The sequence below is a fragment of the Poecilia latipinna genome, unplaced genomic scaffold (assembly GCF_001443285.1).
Source record: "Poecilia latipinna isolate Pla-1442-1.1 unplaced genomic scaffold, P_latipinna-1.0 Scaffold186, whole genome shotgun sequence".
NCBI lineage: Eukaryota > Metazoa > Chordata > Actinopteri > Cyprinodontiformes > Poeciliidae > Poecilia > Poecilia latipinna.
In genome coordinates this window covers 494308-512522 of record NW_015112802.1, presented here as the reverse complement: position 1 = coordinate 512522, position 18215 = coordinate 494308, and the positions used below count along the sequence as shown (strand labels likewise).

General features: G+C 40.0%; 1 protein-coding gene across 2 annotated transcripts in view; it reads left to right on the top strand.

Moving 5' to 3' along the window:
* Positions 1 to 815: 815 nt before the first annotated feature.
* Positions 816 to 18215, top strand: part of ntf3 (neurotrophin 3) — a 59048-nt gene continuing 41648 nt past the window's right edge. For both annotated transcript variants that reach the window (XR_001424747.1, XM_015030579.1), the window contains exon 1: positions 816 to 1006. Coding sequence is in view for 1 of the 2 variants with exons in the window: in XM_015030579.1 (XP_014886065.1) it covers positions 989 to 1006 (18 nt within the window). In the remaining variant the exon portion in view is untranslated. The remainder of the gene's footprint in view (positions 1007 to 18215) is intronic.

Sequence of the window (18215 nt, the reverse complement as noted above, 5' to 3'; positions counted from 1 at the left end):
CATTATCAAGTATCCCCATCACAAGCAACATGAATGCCTAACATCCTGCATCATGAATTAGTAATACGCATTGTGCATCTGCAGAGGAATTTCAAGGGCATTACGGTACATTTACAAAAAAAAAAAAAAAAAAAAAAAAAAAAAAAAAAAAAAAAAAAAAAAACTTTTGTTAACCACATAGCAGGGTGGAAAGGGAGCATGCATGTATTTCTCAGACGTGATGGAAAAAGGAACACCAGATGTTCTCTACGTTCAGAAACAATACAGCGAGTCTGTGTGACAATAAACAAACACATCCATCATGAATCCATAGAGCAGCAAGAAAAGCAAACAGTCCCAGATACATGTGGTAGATCAGTTCTGATCCAACCTTATGTGACGAACCAACACAAAGTGGTGCAAAATGTTATTGTGTGTGTGCGCGCGCGTGTGTGTACTGCACTACTTTTTGTAAGTCTCTGCAGGTGGGCTCCCATAAGTCACAGCTCGGGGCCTCCAACAGTCTCTGATCGCCCCTGCAGCCAGTCGCTCGGGAAGAGCTCGTTGGCGATAGGTGTGTGTTGTGTTTTTGTTGTTTCTCGAAACTTTGAACTTTTCACCTTTTGCGATACAAAAAGAAAAAGGTCACGTGCGTGCGTGACTTTTGGTTTCATCTGATACGCACGCCCTCACTCCAAACACACGTTTCTAATTCGGTGTCCTAATTCATGTCAGCAGGCTCTCCAGTGACACAACGGCCAGAGCTGCATGCAAGCGAGACTCTCCTGCGCCAACAGCCATCTGTCCTTTAAAAAAAAAAAAGAGAGAGAGAGAGACAGAGAGAGAGAGAGAGTTGCGCACACCCTGAGCCTCTCCTCTCCTGCACAGATCCAGTGTGGCGCACTGACAGGCGGCAGTCCTCAGAAAGTGGGAAGTTTTCGCCAAAAGCTTCTGTGTGAGAATTAATCACCTTCATGTCGACTGTGTTGGATACTAACCCGCCGATGCTATGGTTACCTTTATTACGGTAGGAGCACTTTTTCTTCCCCCCTTTTCCCCCCACAATTGTGGTGCTTTTTCCTGGGCACAAAGTTCTTCTTCTTCTTTTTTTCTTACTTTCAAGACAGAAATTTGATCCAATAGAAACAGAGAAAGTGAACCTAATCCTCCAGCAGCTCCGTTTCCAAAGTTTCCAAAGACGCGCTCTTTGCGTTTTAGCCAGATTTGGAGGGTTTTTTTTCCTTTTAGGCTGAAAAAGTTTCAGAGACTGTATATTTCGCTCTAAAGTCACATTTTACATTTTAGTTCCTTCAGAAATGGGCAAACCCGCAGGTCACCGCTGAATTCCAGTAGGAAAACGGAGCAGAACGAGAGACGCGCACCGTGCGCTCCCTGAAGGCAGCGCAGCGGGGGCGCACTCATTTTACTCGCCTCTCTGGCTGTGTGCAGGTAGACAAAAGGGATGGGTATTTCCAAATGCACACGCACACACACCGAAACACACACACTGACACATGCACATGAATGTCAGTAACTCCATTAGTTCTTAAAAGTCTTAAGTAGTCGGAAAGGCAGGTGCTGCAGGGAGTGCGCACCACAGCGGTTCAGCTTGCGCCTTTCAGGCTCCCCACGCGCTAATTGCGGGGCCCCCGTGCGCCGGTTTGTAGGTGTGAAAGCTGATCTGTAACAGATGAGTCCCAAAACAAAGGCGGGCTATGTCTTCAATGGGGGGTTATTTGTCCCCCTCCTCAGCCGCGCCGCCTCCTACTGCATGCGTGCATAATTGTTTGGTGAATGCAGAAGAGTCCCGCTCAGAAATGGTCAGACTGAACGTTCTCTGGGGGAGTTTAACGAGTTGAAACAAGTGGGACATGACCCAAACGGACTAAAATAAGTGAAAGTTGAACAGTTGTTTTTTTTTTTTTTCTCCTTTTCCTCTAAGTTTCCTCCCCAATCTGCAGTATGTGCGGTTGAGTGGGCGCTGTGGGCCCTTTTTTGTCGGGAGCCTTCCTGCTGCTGCAGAGGCCTCGAATGGAGTTGACTTGGAAGAAAAACAATAATGCAACTTTATGAACACTTGAATCCGGTAATGGCTTCCGTCTGGAGGGAGAGAGAGAGAGAGAGAGAGAGAGAGAGAGAGAGAGAGGCTCCAGCTGCGAGTTTACCTGCAGCACTGAGGGAGTCACTTAGATAAACAGATGGAAGGAAAACAAAATGGGGAGTCAATACGACGAGGGTGGAGCTAATGGGAGGTGTTTGAAGAGTAACGCAAACATTAGTGTGTATTGTTGACATTTTATGTAATAGAGAGAAACACGGAGCGAAGGAAGTAGCTGCGTTTCCGTTACAAATGTGCGCTAAACTTCGTCAAAATTCCGCGAATGTAACAAAAAATAAAAGTTTCGCATAAGTAATGTAAACATAAGTGGCGTTTGCATTAATAAGTTTCTTCGCGCGACAGGTAATTAAAAATATATATGCTGCGCCATCATTCTCCAACTACTTCCTGTTCTCTTCTTCTTCGTGGTTTGCGCCTGTGACGTCCAGTTGTTGGTCATGTGACTCGAGCGTTTCCGTTGCAGTTGTAAATGAATTTCGATACCCCAAAAATAAATAAAAACTAAAACTAAACACCTCATCCAAGCGCCAAAACTTTTTCTTGAAAAAGTTGTTTTTTAAATTGCCATGTTTTCATTAAGCAAATTTATTTTCAAAATGTTAAATTGTTTAACTGTGTGGTCGATGGAAACAGCTAGTGAGAACATGCTCACATTTTGATTAAATGAGAACCTGAAAACTGCAGCATGTACTTATATTCAGGCTCCTCTGAATAAACACCTGTGTATGATGATGGGTGATAAAAACACACACGGCAGTGGCTGTATCATGCTGTGGGCTTTCTCTTCTTGAGCAGGAACAAATCAAGTCTGCTTTGTTGCTTTGTTTTTCAGCAACAAAGCAGTTCAAAGTGCTTTGCATCATAAAAACATCAAGTATGAAACAAGTAATAAACATTACAGTTTGTCAGATATAATTAAAACCATAAAGCAAATATACATCAAATATTGATTAATGGTTCACTTACTACTAATCAAATTCAAGAAAATGATTCCCACAGTATGATGCAGCCACTCCTGTGTGTCATCAAGAAGACTGCCTACTACACTAGTTCTGTTTTAAATTGAGGCATCAGAGTAAAGGGGGCTGAATACAAAAGCATGCCACACTTTTCACACTTTTTAGGTTTTCTTTAAATGATAATAATAATAATAATTATATATATATATATATATATATATATATATATATATATATATACATATATATATATATATATATATATATATATATATATATATGTATATATATATATATATATATAAAATTCTCTTTCCGCTTCACAATTGTGCAGTCTGAATGAAATGTGCAAGCGTTTAGCAAGGCACTATAATGCTGTAAATCCTTCAGTCAAAAAACAGAGGAAAAAAAAAAGGTGTAACTTTCAAACTGATTGTGCCAGGAAGTAAAAGGTCAAAGATCAAGAGCAGTGCAAACTCGTTCTCAGAAGGACCGATGTCAGACTCTGAACTTTGCACGTACAGTGATGGACATATTTATTACCGTGTGGTCGGGCTTTGAAGCTTTATCTTTGATTAAGGTGCTGTGGAAATTTTCGCATGTGATGGAAGCCCGCTCCATGTCCGACCGGGTCAGCGGGCGACGCATTCTGCTCGCTGTTCATCTCCACTAATGAGTGACGTTTACTTGCACAATGTCATGACCCCGCTTCCAGAAATTTGCGAGGAAAAAGTCTGAAAACGAGGCGAAGCAGTTTAAGTTGATAGGTGATCATGACAGGAAAATTGGGTCTCTTTCAAAGAATTTTGACCTCATTCGGTGGGGAAGTCCCCTTTAAGCAGCGGTTTAAGAAGATAATTGGGGCGAGCGCTCTGAAGTCCCAGCTTCAAACAGGGTTAGCCTGATGGACATGATACAAGTGAGTAATGGTCACTGAGGTTTGACTTGAGGGATATAGCTGGAGGATCAGGTCCAGTTCACTCTGGTCAGAACAGACAGACAGACGAAGGAATGATTCAGTTTAGAACGACTGAATGAAATGAGAATTCTTCCGTCCATCAATTTGTTTTCTAATACACCACGACTTGAAGACAGGGTTATAAATTTACAGGTATGGAAATGAAGGAACAAAATGAATTGTGTTGGAAGAAGACGGGTGGGTGAATTGTTGAGGTGAAGCCAAGTGTGGGCTGTTGTAATTGAAAAAGTCACTAATTTTTTGGCGTACAAATTTTTGCTATATTTTTTCTTAATTTAAACCCCTTCCAAAAATCTATACAAAGAAAAAAGATGAGAAGAAATATTACAATCAGACAGACTGGACAAACATTTTTATTTTATATTTTAAAGAACCTAAATTTTGCTCTTCATATTGATCGTGGACAGTAGCTGGACATCAAGTCAGGCCAGGGCAGAAGTGTGAGAAAAGTAAGAAACACTGCCACCTGCAGGTGGGAGTTGGCAGCCATGTAAACTCAACGTTTTGACTGTTTTTGCTAAGAAAATTTGCAATAAACTCACAATCATGAATTAGCTCCAAAAAAGCTTGGAATCATGAAAAACTGGAGGGATCATTATAGTAGCAGGTTAAAAACGATGAAAATGTTACTTATTTGATCGAACAGAAATACCAAAATAGTGCTCTGAAAATGCTTCTCCACTCACTTGTAGAGTTCTTCAGGGCTTTGTTCTCGGCTCTTTGTTTTTCTCATTTCAAAGTTTGTCTTTGCTGATGATCTTCACGTCTATCTGACTGTTAGAGGGATAGATTAGATATTTGGAAAATGGGAATGTCATACTTGTGAGTGGTAAATAGTTCAACTGCAGAAGGTAAAGATCTACCTTAGCTGTTTAGCATTCATGCTAACACCTAGTCAAATAAGTTCAAAGCCGAAGATGTTTATTATGCAACATCAGTTTAACTTTCATAGATAGTGGCTCATGTATTTATAAACCCTTACACAGCTGCCACTTTTAGATTAAATTATTTCCATGGAAGTATATGAGTGTTACTATGATGATCGCCGTCGGTTGTAGCTTGTAAAAATGACCTTCTCATTGAAAACAATACAAGATTTTTGCCAAAATCCTGTTTGGCAAAAAAAAAAAAAAAAAAAAAAGACATGTTGAGTGTCAAAGTCTAAGCAAACTGTGAGGAAACCTTCCTGCAGAGCAGCAGGGCTGCACCCATCTCTCCTCTTCTGAAAACACTCGGCCCTGTTTCTTGTCAGCTGCCTTTGCTTTTCAGAACGCCAACGGCTCTTAATAATAAAGTCAAGTGGGACTCGAGTATTTTAAAACAATACAAAGATTTGTGTTAATGTGATGTTAGGTCAAGAGCCTGAATCATGACGAAGCTTTAAGGTTTTCTGACCCGATCTTTTACGCTTTTCTAAGTGTTGCGGAAGTCGGAGGTGAAATTCCCGGCGTGTTCTCGACACTTCCTCTACTGTTTGCTCTTCCTCCTCTACTGTATGCTTTGCAGTCTGACAGTCCTGGCTGCTCTGGGATGGTTTACACATTTAGCAGAGTGTTTATGTGCTGCACATTCTTATGACTAGTTAGAGGAAAACATACTGCGAGGATGTGGATGAGGTGGATCAGTGGAAGTGTGATCGGACGCAGCTCAGTGCAGCCGGGATGGAATAATCAGCACTGCAACAATCAAAAGTCTCCCTGTTTGTCTTTTTCTTACTTTCCCAGTGACACAACAGACGGGGAACATGTGATTCCTTAAACCCACCATCCGGATCTTTACCTTCCCTGGTTTTCCAACTCTGTTTACATCCAACCTCTCTCTGTTGTACTCTTGACCTCTGCATAAAGTACTTGACCCTGATACAGCCAATTCCTGGCCTGAATTCCAACATAACCCAATTTATCACCCCATGCAAATGCAGGTTATGAGGATATGTATAATCTTATTGAGAATTAGATTTGTTATGGGATTAATCACTACTGAAAAAACTGAATTGCTCATGTTTAGGCAGTTGTCGACTGTGGCTTAATTGTCCTCTTGCAATCGGAAAGTTGTAGGTTCATTTCCAGCTCTCTCCTGTCACATGTTGGTGTGGCCTTGGGCAAGGCAGTTGACCCCATATTGCCTTTCTGGTGTGTGAGCACAGCACTACTGTAAAGCGCTTTGAGTAGTCAGTCTATATGACTAGAATGGATCTGTAGAAATTCAGTCCATTGACCATAAAGCAATCATAACTACGACTTTTAATCTGCAGATACTAAAAAAAAATATAGAAAAATCTAAATCAGCTGACATGTACGGTGGCCCTGAAGTTCAAACTACATCAACAAATCACTGCACACGATAAAACTGAAAAACACAACTACATGTTCAAAAACACGACAACATTAACAAAATTTAAGCGGCAGGTCCCAGTGGGAAACCAAAGAGATCGCTGATTGGATGAAATCATTTGTGATGATGTGCCAACACTGTGATTTTTTAATTTATAGATGTTCATAAACAACAACTACAATTTCATTTAATTTGTAGTTGAGCAACAACTACAAATTAAGGATGTTGTGTTTCCCTAATTTGTTCTTGATCTTAGCTAATGTGTTTTTTAATATCTTGTATTTTTTAATTTGAACTAGTGTTGAGTGATTTGTTGATGTGGTTTGCACTTCAGGGCCACCGTAGATATGCCATGTTTTTAGCCTATCTAAAAACGACCCAATAAGAAGGGTGCTGTTTGAGGCCAAAAGTTTCCCGTTTTGTCCTCCAACCTGCTGCCGACTCACCCTGCTGACCCCTCACCGCGGCAACACCTGACATGCTATATCTAAAGTATTTCAGTTTCCTTTGAGCCAAACCACCGTGCTAACAGACTGCATGCAGCCCACCAGGAAGTCCCACCTCATTATCTCCTCAGAAGGAGACACCTCGGAGTGACATACGTTAGACTGATGGATCCACCTTTGATATCTGAGCTGGCAGATGTTCAGATGACCCGCAGGCGAAACCTGCTGCTTTTAGACGCATTCTGAAGCTCAACCCGCACAAATCCAATCCGCTACACTTGTCTGCACATTTGGTTTGACCTTAACGCTAACATGATACTAATCCTAGTTTGAATCTCTACCTGGAGGGAAACAGAACAGAAGACTGGTGTGGTGGGTTGACCGGCTGATTTTAGTTTTGTGGTAAAACGTCTGGTCTTTACAACGGCATGTTTGGACTGATGTAGATAGAAAGAAAGGAGGAGTACATTTCTGCCAAAAAACACTGACATTTTTAGGTTAGTCTCATGAATTTTCTAGAAAAAAATTAGAAATGTCTTTGTTTGAGAAGTCACAAATTTGCGCAAAATAACTCAGAAACTTTGAGATTCATTTCAGAAATTTTTTAGAAAAGACTTTGAAATTGGAAAATGTTTGATATTTCGTCGTAGGTTTTGATCACCACGACGATGTCACTTAACATTAAATTAGATAGTTATGTCGCTATGTACTTCCCGCTGTGTTTTTTTTTTTGTTTGTTTTTGTCTCACTTAAATTTTTTAGCGAAACAAATTTGAATTTCAAGGATGGACTGTAATTTCCAAGCTGTGCTTTTATCAAGTGAAAAATGTTATCCAAACTAACTTATTTCTATGTAAAATTAAAACCACTCCCTTCACCTGATGCTGATGTGTTACAGCTTCATCATGGATCAGTCAGTCTTTTACACCTTTAGAGAAATTATGACCCACTTTTCTTTGTAGAATTGTTTTATTCAGCCACATTGAAGGCCCTATTTAAGCTAACTCCACTTGATTTTATCCAGCCTGGACTTTGACTAGGCTTCTGCAAAACCATTATTTAGCTTTTTGAGCCATCTAGAGATGAATCTGTTGGTGTGCTCTGGATTATTGCTGCTGCAAAGCTTCTTTTCTTTTTTCTTGAGCTTAGGGTCATGAAGTGATGGTCAGGCTTTTTCTCCTTCAGGATCTTCTGTTAGAGCAGAAATCATGGCTCCAGCGGTCACAGGAAGTGATGATGTCATTAAGCAGTAAAGCTCCCCCACACCATCCCACTGCCACTGCCGTGTCTGACTGTCAGTGTGGTGTTTTTCCAAAGATCTGTGTTAGTTTGAAATCAGATCTAATGACATGAACATTTCACAAAGTTTCTCTTATATGAATCCACAGAATATTTTCCCAGAAATCTTTGGGCAGAAAAGGAGAAAATCTACATTTGTTGTCAATTTTAGAGCTTTTCCACCAAAGAGGTCTGCTACCAGAGCCTGTTTTAACTGGTTTGCTTTACCACAACCTCGGATTTTGGGATGGTTCTTTTGTGTATTTTTCAAAGCCGCAATGGAAACACTTTTTTCCATCATACACGTCTGATTATCGATAACTACGCTGCCACTGGCACAAACCACGAAGAAGACGACGACAGGAAGTGGTTGGAGGATGATGGTGCAGCATGTTTTTAATAACTTATCACAGAAACAAACTTACTCACGCCTGATTTTAATTCCATTACTTATGTAATGAAAACACACCAATTGTGAAATGGTGTTTTTTTTTTTCAACATTAGCAGAACATTGACAAAGTTTTGCTGACGTTTGTAAAGGAAACGCTGCTCCGTTGCTTCACAGTAGAGCCTCAGAACCTCTTTTCTTGAATTTCTCTCGGTCTGCACATGATGCGTCGCTTTTCTCGACCTTTTCTTGAACCTGCAGGTCTGGCAGTAATCATGTCTCAGAGAGGCTGGGAAAATTCTGCTATCTTCAAAAATAAAATGGGTCAAAAACATGTCATTCGTGACTTACTCAGGTCTACTTCATCAGTTAGGGATAATGTACTTTAATAATATAAATAATCATTTGAAAACAGCTTTTTGTATTTACTCAAGTTGTCCTTTGGTTTTAAAATTAGTTTGATAATCAAAAAGCGAAACAAAAAAACCCAAGAAGAATCTTTCAGGGTTAGGGTTGAGTTGTTTGGAGCACAAAATGGGTTGGGGTTCATTTAATTTCTCTGTTTGTTTGTTAGATTCAGTACTCTTTACCATAGTCGGTTTATATTTTGGTGAATTGGGACAAAACGCAACTGTTTCTCCACATTATCAGCAGTTCGGTGCAGTGGGCTTCAAGTGAATTTTTTAATGTTTGTTTTACAAAAACATCGTAGACAAAAAGAACCGCGGGAGCTTAGACCGTCACGGTGAGTGACTCTGAGGTGGGTTTCATGTCTTCATGTCGAGATTTAACATCGTTCTGATGACAGAGGAAGAACAGGAAGTGAGATTTATGGGACGCAGTCCGTCCCACACAGGAAGCCCGTTATCTAATGTATGTAACAGTTTTACTAGTTAAATCTGTAACACTGAAGGAATGTATACCCACAGGTCCATCGTTGGTTTCAACCAATATTTTACAAATTTTCCAGCAATAACTCTTTTATAGTTTTTTTTTGTTATTTTTTTACCCCAAGCAAAAGTTTGGGGAAGCCATTATGATGACATGTTGTGTTTTTTTTGCCGCCAACCCCCCCACAACAGAATCAATTTTGAGAAGTTCACGACAAGAAGTCAAGAACTTGGCTGAATGTTGGAAACGATGCGACTTCCTGCAATGGAAGTAAACTAAATTGAACTGGAAGTGTAGGACGTAGCTCTCATTTAATTTACGCATTCTACGCCATTTTAATATTGAGATCAATCATAAATCTAACTTATCTGTGAAAATGTCTGGCTAAAATGAAACATTTAGCCTCTGAAAAGATATAGGACTTTTAAATGTGTTAGGAGTCATTTTTAGCTTTACTTTTTGAAAAGCTGGTGCTGCTGATTGGCTTAATGTCCTTCAGATCTGTTGATTGTTCATTATAGAACAATAAACCACAGAGGATCTGTGTTGATACATTCAGGGAATTACAACAGAGTGACTTAAATTTGAAAATGAGGTTTTGAACACCTTGATGTGGAAATGCTATAGAGGTGTATTAAAATATGGGGAAAAAACACAGCTGAAGCTACATTTCAATTTCTCTCTGCTTATGTACAAACTAGCACCATAATTCCAGTTTGCGCATCTTTTATGATCAATGGAAAGGCAGCTTGTATCCTGAAATTCGCTGGTTTTTACACCTGTGATGACCCGAGATAATAACTGCATTGCGTTTTAATGCAGTTCAATCTAATCATAAATCCTCATAAAGACTCTTGTGAAATGAGTAGAGTCTTGTTTTTGGCTTTACACTTCACAGCTTAGCGGGAAATATTTGCTGTCTAATTGCTTTATCCTGTGTAAAAACGCACTAACGAAAGAAGCTTGCACACCAATTTTTTTTTAAATTCCTGTCTCTTAAGTGGTTCAGTTATTGGATTTACTTTTTGAGGTATTTGGAGAACCAGAAAGCAAAGCCGATCCTATTTTGACTTTCTCGTTTGTCCCTCGTTTGACAAAGACCAAATAAGGAGCTGCGTCTGCGGCCATGTGATATGGATTAGTGTTTGTAATGTGTTTGTTTCACTGAAACCTTTTAGGGTGGAGCAATGTACAGTCGCATGCAGTCTTCTCATCCTTCAACGCCGTCTTGGATTATATTTCACTGCAACGTTTGAAGTTACTGTGCCGACTGGTGCGGTGAGCACTGTTCTCCAGTGATTCATTAATTGCTAAAAGCTGAAATGAATGCCCATTGGGGGGTTTTCTACTACTGTACAATACAAGCTCTGCTGTTGTAATTTTCCATACTGGTGCCAATTTTTTTTTTCTCCTAACTGCCTCTCCAGCTCCACCAAGTTCACTCCGCTTAGGTTGGCCTCCTGGTTGAATCTCACATGAGTGACAGCAGGACGATGTAAGAGAAATCATTAAGATCCACAACTGAATCATGTTCATCTTTGGCCCGATTAGTGAATACACTGCGTTTTGTTTTATGTACAGAGAGAGGCTAATAAGAAAAAAGATGATAACATTTGGGTTTGTCGTAAATTGAATAAGGGATCATGTGGATGCAGCATGATCTCAATGTTAGCTTTCATACATGCGAGCAAATCACAATAATTGAGAGAGATTACTGTGTTTGCGCAAATTCAAATATGGATGTTTTTATGTTAACTGTAAAAAAGCTGGGATTTGATCATCAGGATTGTTTTCGTTCTGATGCTCAGTTTGTTTCCACGTCATCTTGCTCCTGCCGACAATGTGTTCACGAGGAGTAGTATTTTTAAGTGCTAGGCTAATGCTAGCATGGCTTCTTTGCATTTTGATAGGACTTGTTGATAATTCAGCTAACATGAGATGAACTCTGAAAGCAGCTCTGTCTGACGCTGCCAGCTGTTTCAGCGCAGCGTGCAAATCGGGTCACATGCAATCATGTGATTTTAACTTAATTTTTTAATGTATTGTTTGTGTCATGGTAAACTTTTGTGCTTTATGGCTTTTTATTATTTTTGAATTTGTAACTTGAATTTGTAACTTGTGTTCTTTTTATATAAAATGCTTTTTATTTATAATTTTTTTATTTTCTTATTTTGTAAGAATGTATATTTATCTTTATACTGAATTTACCTTGAGGGCCTGCAGATGAAAGCTAGCTTTCAAGGCTAACTCTGGCATATTATGTGTTGTTCATTGTCCCTTTTTGAAAGGGAAAACAAAGATTTGATAGATAAGCAAATTCATATGAATGACCTAGACTAGTTTTACAAGCATGGCATGCAAAGCTAGACCACCATTTTATTATATTTTTTTGCACTCTTTATAGCTCCATGAATTACTGACAAATTCACAGACAGGCTTCAATAATGTCTTGTGTAAAAATGTCAGTGTATTGTCAATCTAGGTTGTTGTCTTGTTTGAGGAAATGTGATACATACTTTGCTTGAGGGAGGATTGTAAACAGTGTGTCGTCTATACTGCTGTGACACATCAAGCAGTTGACTCGTTTGCTCTTGAACAGAATTTAACAGTAATATGCCAAACGCGTGCGTCTTCAGATTTGCCTACGTAACGTTCCGTTTGATTTTATGGATCTTGCCCAACTTGCTTATTTGCCTCGGGGGCGGTGGAGGAGGTGGGGGCAGTAACCCGCTCTGCCTCCATTAACCCCTATTGCAAGTTGGCACGAGAGACAGCAGGATTTTCTGGAGATTAGCAAGATCACAATCACAAGAGAATACAGATTGAGTTGTGCGTAAGACTACAATCCTCCTTAGTCGGTGGTGGAGTGTGGCCTCGTCCCAGATCTGCTATGCGAATTAGTCAGGACCATCAGCGGCCACAGACCCTGCTGGGTCTCCCAATGTCAGACCATCTACCAAACACCAGAGCAGATTTCTCTCTGCAGGAATCGGTCTTGCAACGCGGCGTACCAGAAGACGTCACTCTGTCGGATCATGTTGTTGGGGAAAGTATTACTTAGTTCAGAAAGATAAACAGGAAGAAACTTTGTGTAGGATGCAAATTTAGGGCGTGTTGCTCGCATTTCTTGATTCTTGAGCAGTTATTCACTGAACAGGCAGCCACAGAGCTCCTTCGTGACTGAACCAATCACAGAGTTGAAACCAAATGACATGAGATGGATGACAGATGAAGTTCCACACATTCCACATTTCTGACTGTCATCTTGGTGTAGAAAAACCTTCAGTATTAATGAGTAAAGTAGACTTACTGTTGTGATAGACGAGACGTTTCCTGCTTATGACAATGAGCCACAGATAAACTTCTTTAGTTTAGAGTAATATTGTCAATATCAACAGCTTGTAACGATGCAAAAAAATCCTAAAGTACGGTCAGTTTTCTCAATAAGTATCAATATATATCAATCAAGAACTCGTTTATCATAATTCAAGTCAAACAAAATGATGTTTTTTAGTTTTACAGCCATTTGTGAGTTTTGTGAGTGGTGTGTGTGCGTCCAGGATGGTGGAACACTCCACACACACACGAGCCAAAGCCTCTGCTGAGCCCTGCAGTCTATTCCTGCTTCAGTGATTGTATTAGGCTTGATGCTGGATTAGCTCCCCTGATCTCTTTGTCTGATTTTGTTTGGTAAACTATTACTGCTCTGTCCCTCTTCTACCTCGCACAACCTTTGCTGGCAATCCATTTACCCCATCTTACTGAGTTTGCAGATAGGACATTCCCCGATCGTCAAACTTGCTCCTGAGCTCCGTGTTTGTTTGCGCTCCCACCAGGAGGCTCGGCTGGAAAGGGCCACAAGGGGTTGGGGGGAGGGGGCTGAAGGAGGGATTGTGGGATGTAATCTAAGATTTGTCTAGATGTGACTGCAAATCATAGGGGTTGAGAAACATCAAAAGAAGCAGAAGATCCATTTCAAAAAGAGGCCAGCGAGAAGGGGAGACCCTTACCACTGATCAGCGTAGGTGTGTAGGGTGTCAGTCATGATGCTCTCTGTCAGATGAAGAGTACAAAGAGAACCACATCAAGGTAACACAGGCCTCCTCTCCTTTGTACCTAAAGAAACCCAGGCGGAAACGTTCCCCCAACCAGCCATACTGCATCTGTCTGGCCTGTTTGGAGAAGAAAAACGTGGATTAAGGGCCTTCGCTTTTCTGTTACTTCCTCTCTTTCACCCAAGGACTAAACCAATAACCACCGTGTTTGCTTATCCAATAGACCGAACTGTGGCAATCACTCTCAGCTTGAGTGCGAACAGACTCCCAGCTCGCATCGCCACACAAACAATCCCGCAGCTGCTTTCACTTCTGAGATTGCCGTCTCTGTTTGAAGTGTGACAGCTCTGAAATATGTTTTCTCCCGCTCTGTGCTCTGTTATGATGATCGCTTTCACGCTGTCGAGGGGTAGTAACCTATTACTGATTCTCTCTGTTGCACATGTAAACTGTGTGCTTGGGAAAAAAAAACTCTTTAAGAAACGGGGATCTGTGTCCAACTTGGCAGCGCTGACAAAGTGGGAATTCCAGATCCGGAGCTTCAGAAGAGACAGTTGGAAAGTGACAATCGAGGATCCAGATGCTGTTAGAACAGAAAGTAGTTGCAAATCTATTCATACCCCTGAAGTTTTTTGGGGGGTAATTTTAGGGGGTTCGCATTTTGCCCAGGAACTTTCCAAACTTTGGTGTGTTTTAATTAGACCTACGTCAAGTAATCCCTTCAGCTTTTACTGAAATTTCAGCAACAGTTCTGTTTGTGTTGCTACCGGCTTTTCAAATCTAGATCCTGAATTTAATTTTCCCCAGGCCTCTCTGCAGAACAGCTCAAGTTCAGACAACATCAGCAGGAATGTTTGGAGTTGTTTTGCGCCTGGAAGTGAATATCTGCCCCAGGCTCAATTCTTCTTCAACCTCTAACAGCTTTTCCTTCTGTCTTCCCTGTTCTTAGTTCCATCCATCCTCCGATCATCTCTGACCGGCTTCGAATTTTCCTGACAAATCGGCGTAAAAAGAAAAAAAAAAGAAAAAAAGTGACTAAACTCTCTTGGGCTATTAGCTAACCAGCATGTCTGGTTCTGTGACAGATGGATTTTGTATTCATAGTTTTGCTTCACTTGGCCACTTAAAAGCAACTGTCACTGCTAATGAACACAAACCTGAAGCTGGGAGTGTTTCTTCCCAGAATGACAGACTTAATCCAAGGAGCATAAAAGACCAGAAAATGATTTAACTTGTATGAGGGATGATGCGGCGTTCTGTACAATGATGATATTATCTAACCTGAATAACTAACAGGTTCAAGGTTTCAGAATGACGCAGTTTGTAGATGGAACACACAACATCTGCGTTTCTACACAGATGTGGTACCAAACTTTTCCCAAAACTGATTTGAGAATTGACTTGTACAAGAAAGAGCTTTTCTGTGTTTTAATACAGAGACAATCTTCACCACCTATCATTACATCACAATATTGCTTTTCAGATTATAGTTTTGCTATTTGCTGATCACCTGTTACATAAAAAAAACAGTGCAGAGTGTTAACTTCATTTAATACTAAAGTTTTCAGGTGATTTTCAAAGCATGTAGGATACATGTACATCACAGATTGACAATATGATGTGACACCTACTGGCCAGTTTATGTACTACAGTGACTATTACAATCATTCCTCTACAATTGGCATTACTGTAAAGCAGCAGGCTGCAGGCTAGCTACCCCAACAGATAATCTGACGAATTAACCAGTTAAATATAATCTGAGTGTTGGTAAAAATACAACGTTGTGCACAATAATTGACATCTAGTGTGTTACTCAAAATCTAAATAACACTACAGGTTATAAATAGTTATGCCTGTTATCATTAGTAAATTAAGATTTTTGTGCACAGTAAAGGGTCACAAAACGTATGGATGAATCGATGTGAACATTTGGGTTAATGTCGATATCCGACATTTTCCTATCCTCTCAACAGTGAAAAAAAAAAACAACCTCTTTTTTTCTCGCTGTCCAACACTCAGTCAGAATAAACGTTTCCTGGTTCAGCTAGGATTATTATTTGTTAATTACCAGAATAATGAAAGAGTAATACAGAAACTGTACAGAACTTTCTTTAAGTTTCCTTAAACTCAGAAGTTTACACACTTCTGTATATTTGACAGAATTGCCTTTAAAACGTATCATCCAGCTCAGACGTTTTGCGTTTCCTTTCCTTGCGTCTTTTTTTTTTTCTTCCTGTAGTTTGCTGGAATTATGTCTCATTCCTCAAGACAGAGCTGCTTTAACTGAGCCAGCTTCTCACCCTGACTCCCAGAAACATCGACTTTGTTGTCTAAAACCTGCTTGTCGTTCATTTGGCTGTATGTTTTAGGGGTAGAAGACCCATTTGAACCAAAGCTTTACATTCCAGATGCTTTGAGATGCTACTTCAATATTTTGATATGTTTGAGTTTGTTTTTTGTCATGACTCCTACTACTTTGTGAAATGGACGCACCTCCTGCAGAAAAACACCCACACAGCATGATACTCCCACCCTGTTCGTCAGCAGTGGTTTTGGCCACGGAACTGTTTCATAATAACCCAGTCTAATTTTTATTGTTGAACACAAACCTTTACCTCAGCTCTGAGTCATTGATCCAGGCTTGGAATAATTCTGGTAGGCTGGAATCTCCTTTTTCTTTATGGCTGTCAGACTTTAAAGAAAGTATTAAGAATTATCTATTAAAACATTATATTATTATGTTATTTACCAAATAGAAAGATTTTTTTGTAAAACTGAGACAGACATAAAATGTTCAATGTCAGAGAAATTTAAAAAACATGCATCTTTTACTGCATTAAAAGTGACTTCAACTGAACACGGTGGACTTTTGTAAACATTATGCGTAGAGCAGTATGTTTTCTTAATGCTGCCACTTTATGTTTCTTATTAGGAAACTGTATTTGGGTTTTCTTTTAATCCTGAAAGGGGATATCATTCAACTCCACTGGCAGCTTCAGAGTTTTCCAAAGCAAAAATGTGATATACAAGGTCACATTATAAATCACTAGGAGAGAAAAAATCTGCCCGACACCCATTAGTCTTGTCTGAAACATTTACAGTATGAATATGTGCTCATTTGTTCTAACTTAGCATTGGTTTCTGCTAATGGGTGAACCTGCTGATGGACAGGAAGCAGCTATAAAGTCCAAGGTCTGGCCAAGACACAGACGTTCCCATGAATCCACTGTTGCACAATCTAATGTTTGAAAGCAACAGAATATGAGTTGATGCAGTTCCATTAAACTGTCCGCTTCTGTAACTTCGGTGCCGTGTTTGTCATCGTCTCTGGTTAAAAATGACACTGTAACTGAATCAGTATGAGTCTCGTTACGGTTTGCAGCGTTTAGAGTCAACAGGAAATTCATCTTCTCCCGCCTTTTAGAAGTCAGACCACTCTTACTTGCGCTACAAGGTGTGAGTTTTGACATACGCGAAGGAAATGTACCTGTAGGTGTGTGTGTGGACGGATGAACATTCCGTCCACACGCGTTACACTTCGACCTACACCTTCTCAGAAACGTTCCTTTGCATAAGCTGTGGATTCACAACCCCCCCTGTCAAAAACGCTCACCACAACAAAGCCACTTTCTTTCTGCGTCAACACATGCACGGGCACAAACCCGTTTTTTTTTTTTTTTCTGAGGAGATAATCAGCCGTGAATGCCGATGAGTCACCTGGCTCAGGGCTGCGAAACATTCAGAGGGTAATTCACTGTTATGACTGGAATTCTGCCCTTCCCTGCACTCACCCTGACACCCTCTGGGGTTCAAAGACGGGGTGGTGAGAGGTGGAGGTGGCAGGGTGAGCTTCACGCCTTAGCGGCCTCGTCCGTGTACATTTAGGGGCATCGGATTCGCTCAGATCAAACGTGTTATCAATTACAGATCCGGAGATCAAATTTTGCCAATGAAATACTGTAATTTTTATTGAGGCTTTGATGGGAAAACTTACATTTCACATCCGTGCAAGTCTCATTACGGTCTCATGTTTATGAAAAATTGATTCATACAGATGGCTGATGTTTTGGACACCCTGTGAAATAATGGGCCTTATATATATATATATATATATATATATATATTCAAAAACACATGAACTGTGATTAGAATAGAACTGAATAGAATAAAGTGAGAGGCACATGCCTGCTAATGTGCCAATAGCAGAACTCATATTTTGTTTAGTGCTAACACTTTTGCTAGCTTTGAAAATATTTAGTGCACTTAGTTTCCTCTAGTTACATTTTTCTGATGTGCCAATTTACTTGGCTGTTTTGTAAACTATCAGTTGAATAAAGTTTGACATCTGTGTCAATGTTTTTGACATCGACTTCTCAAATTCTTTAAGTACTGTGCGTGTATTCATGCTCTTATTTTGAAGTAAAAGAAGGCCGTTTATGCAGCAGTTCCGTTTCTCTCTCTTCTTTTCCCCTCCATTACTTGAGGGGAAAATTATTAAATTATTAAATTATTAATAATTTAATAATATGCATACAATATATAGGGGCATGATAGAACATTATCTCAAAATTCATTTTTACTTGAGATTTGTAGTTTTTCAAGGGCAAATATAATTTTTTATTCAAGTTAGCCCTTTAGCATTAGCTTCTGCTTCATACTGTGTTGGTATGGCGGTCTAGTGCTTGCAGAGTCAATGTTTATGATTGGTGCTTTAGGGTTAGCGCAGCTAGCATTTTAGTCATGGTGCACTGACAGATTTATGGAAACATTCAGACTCTTAGAAAAG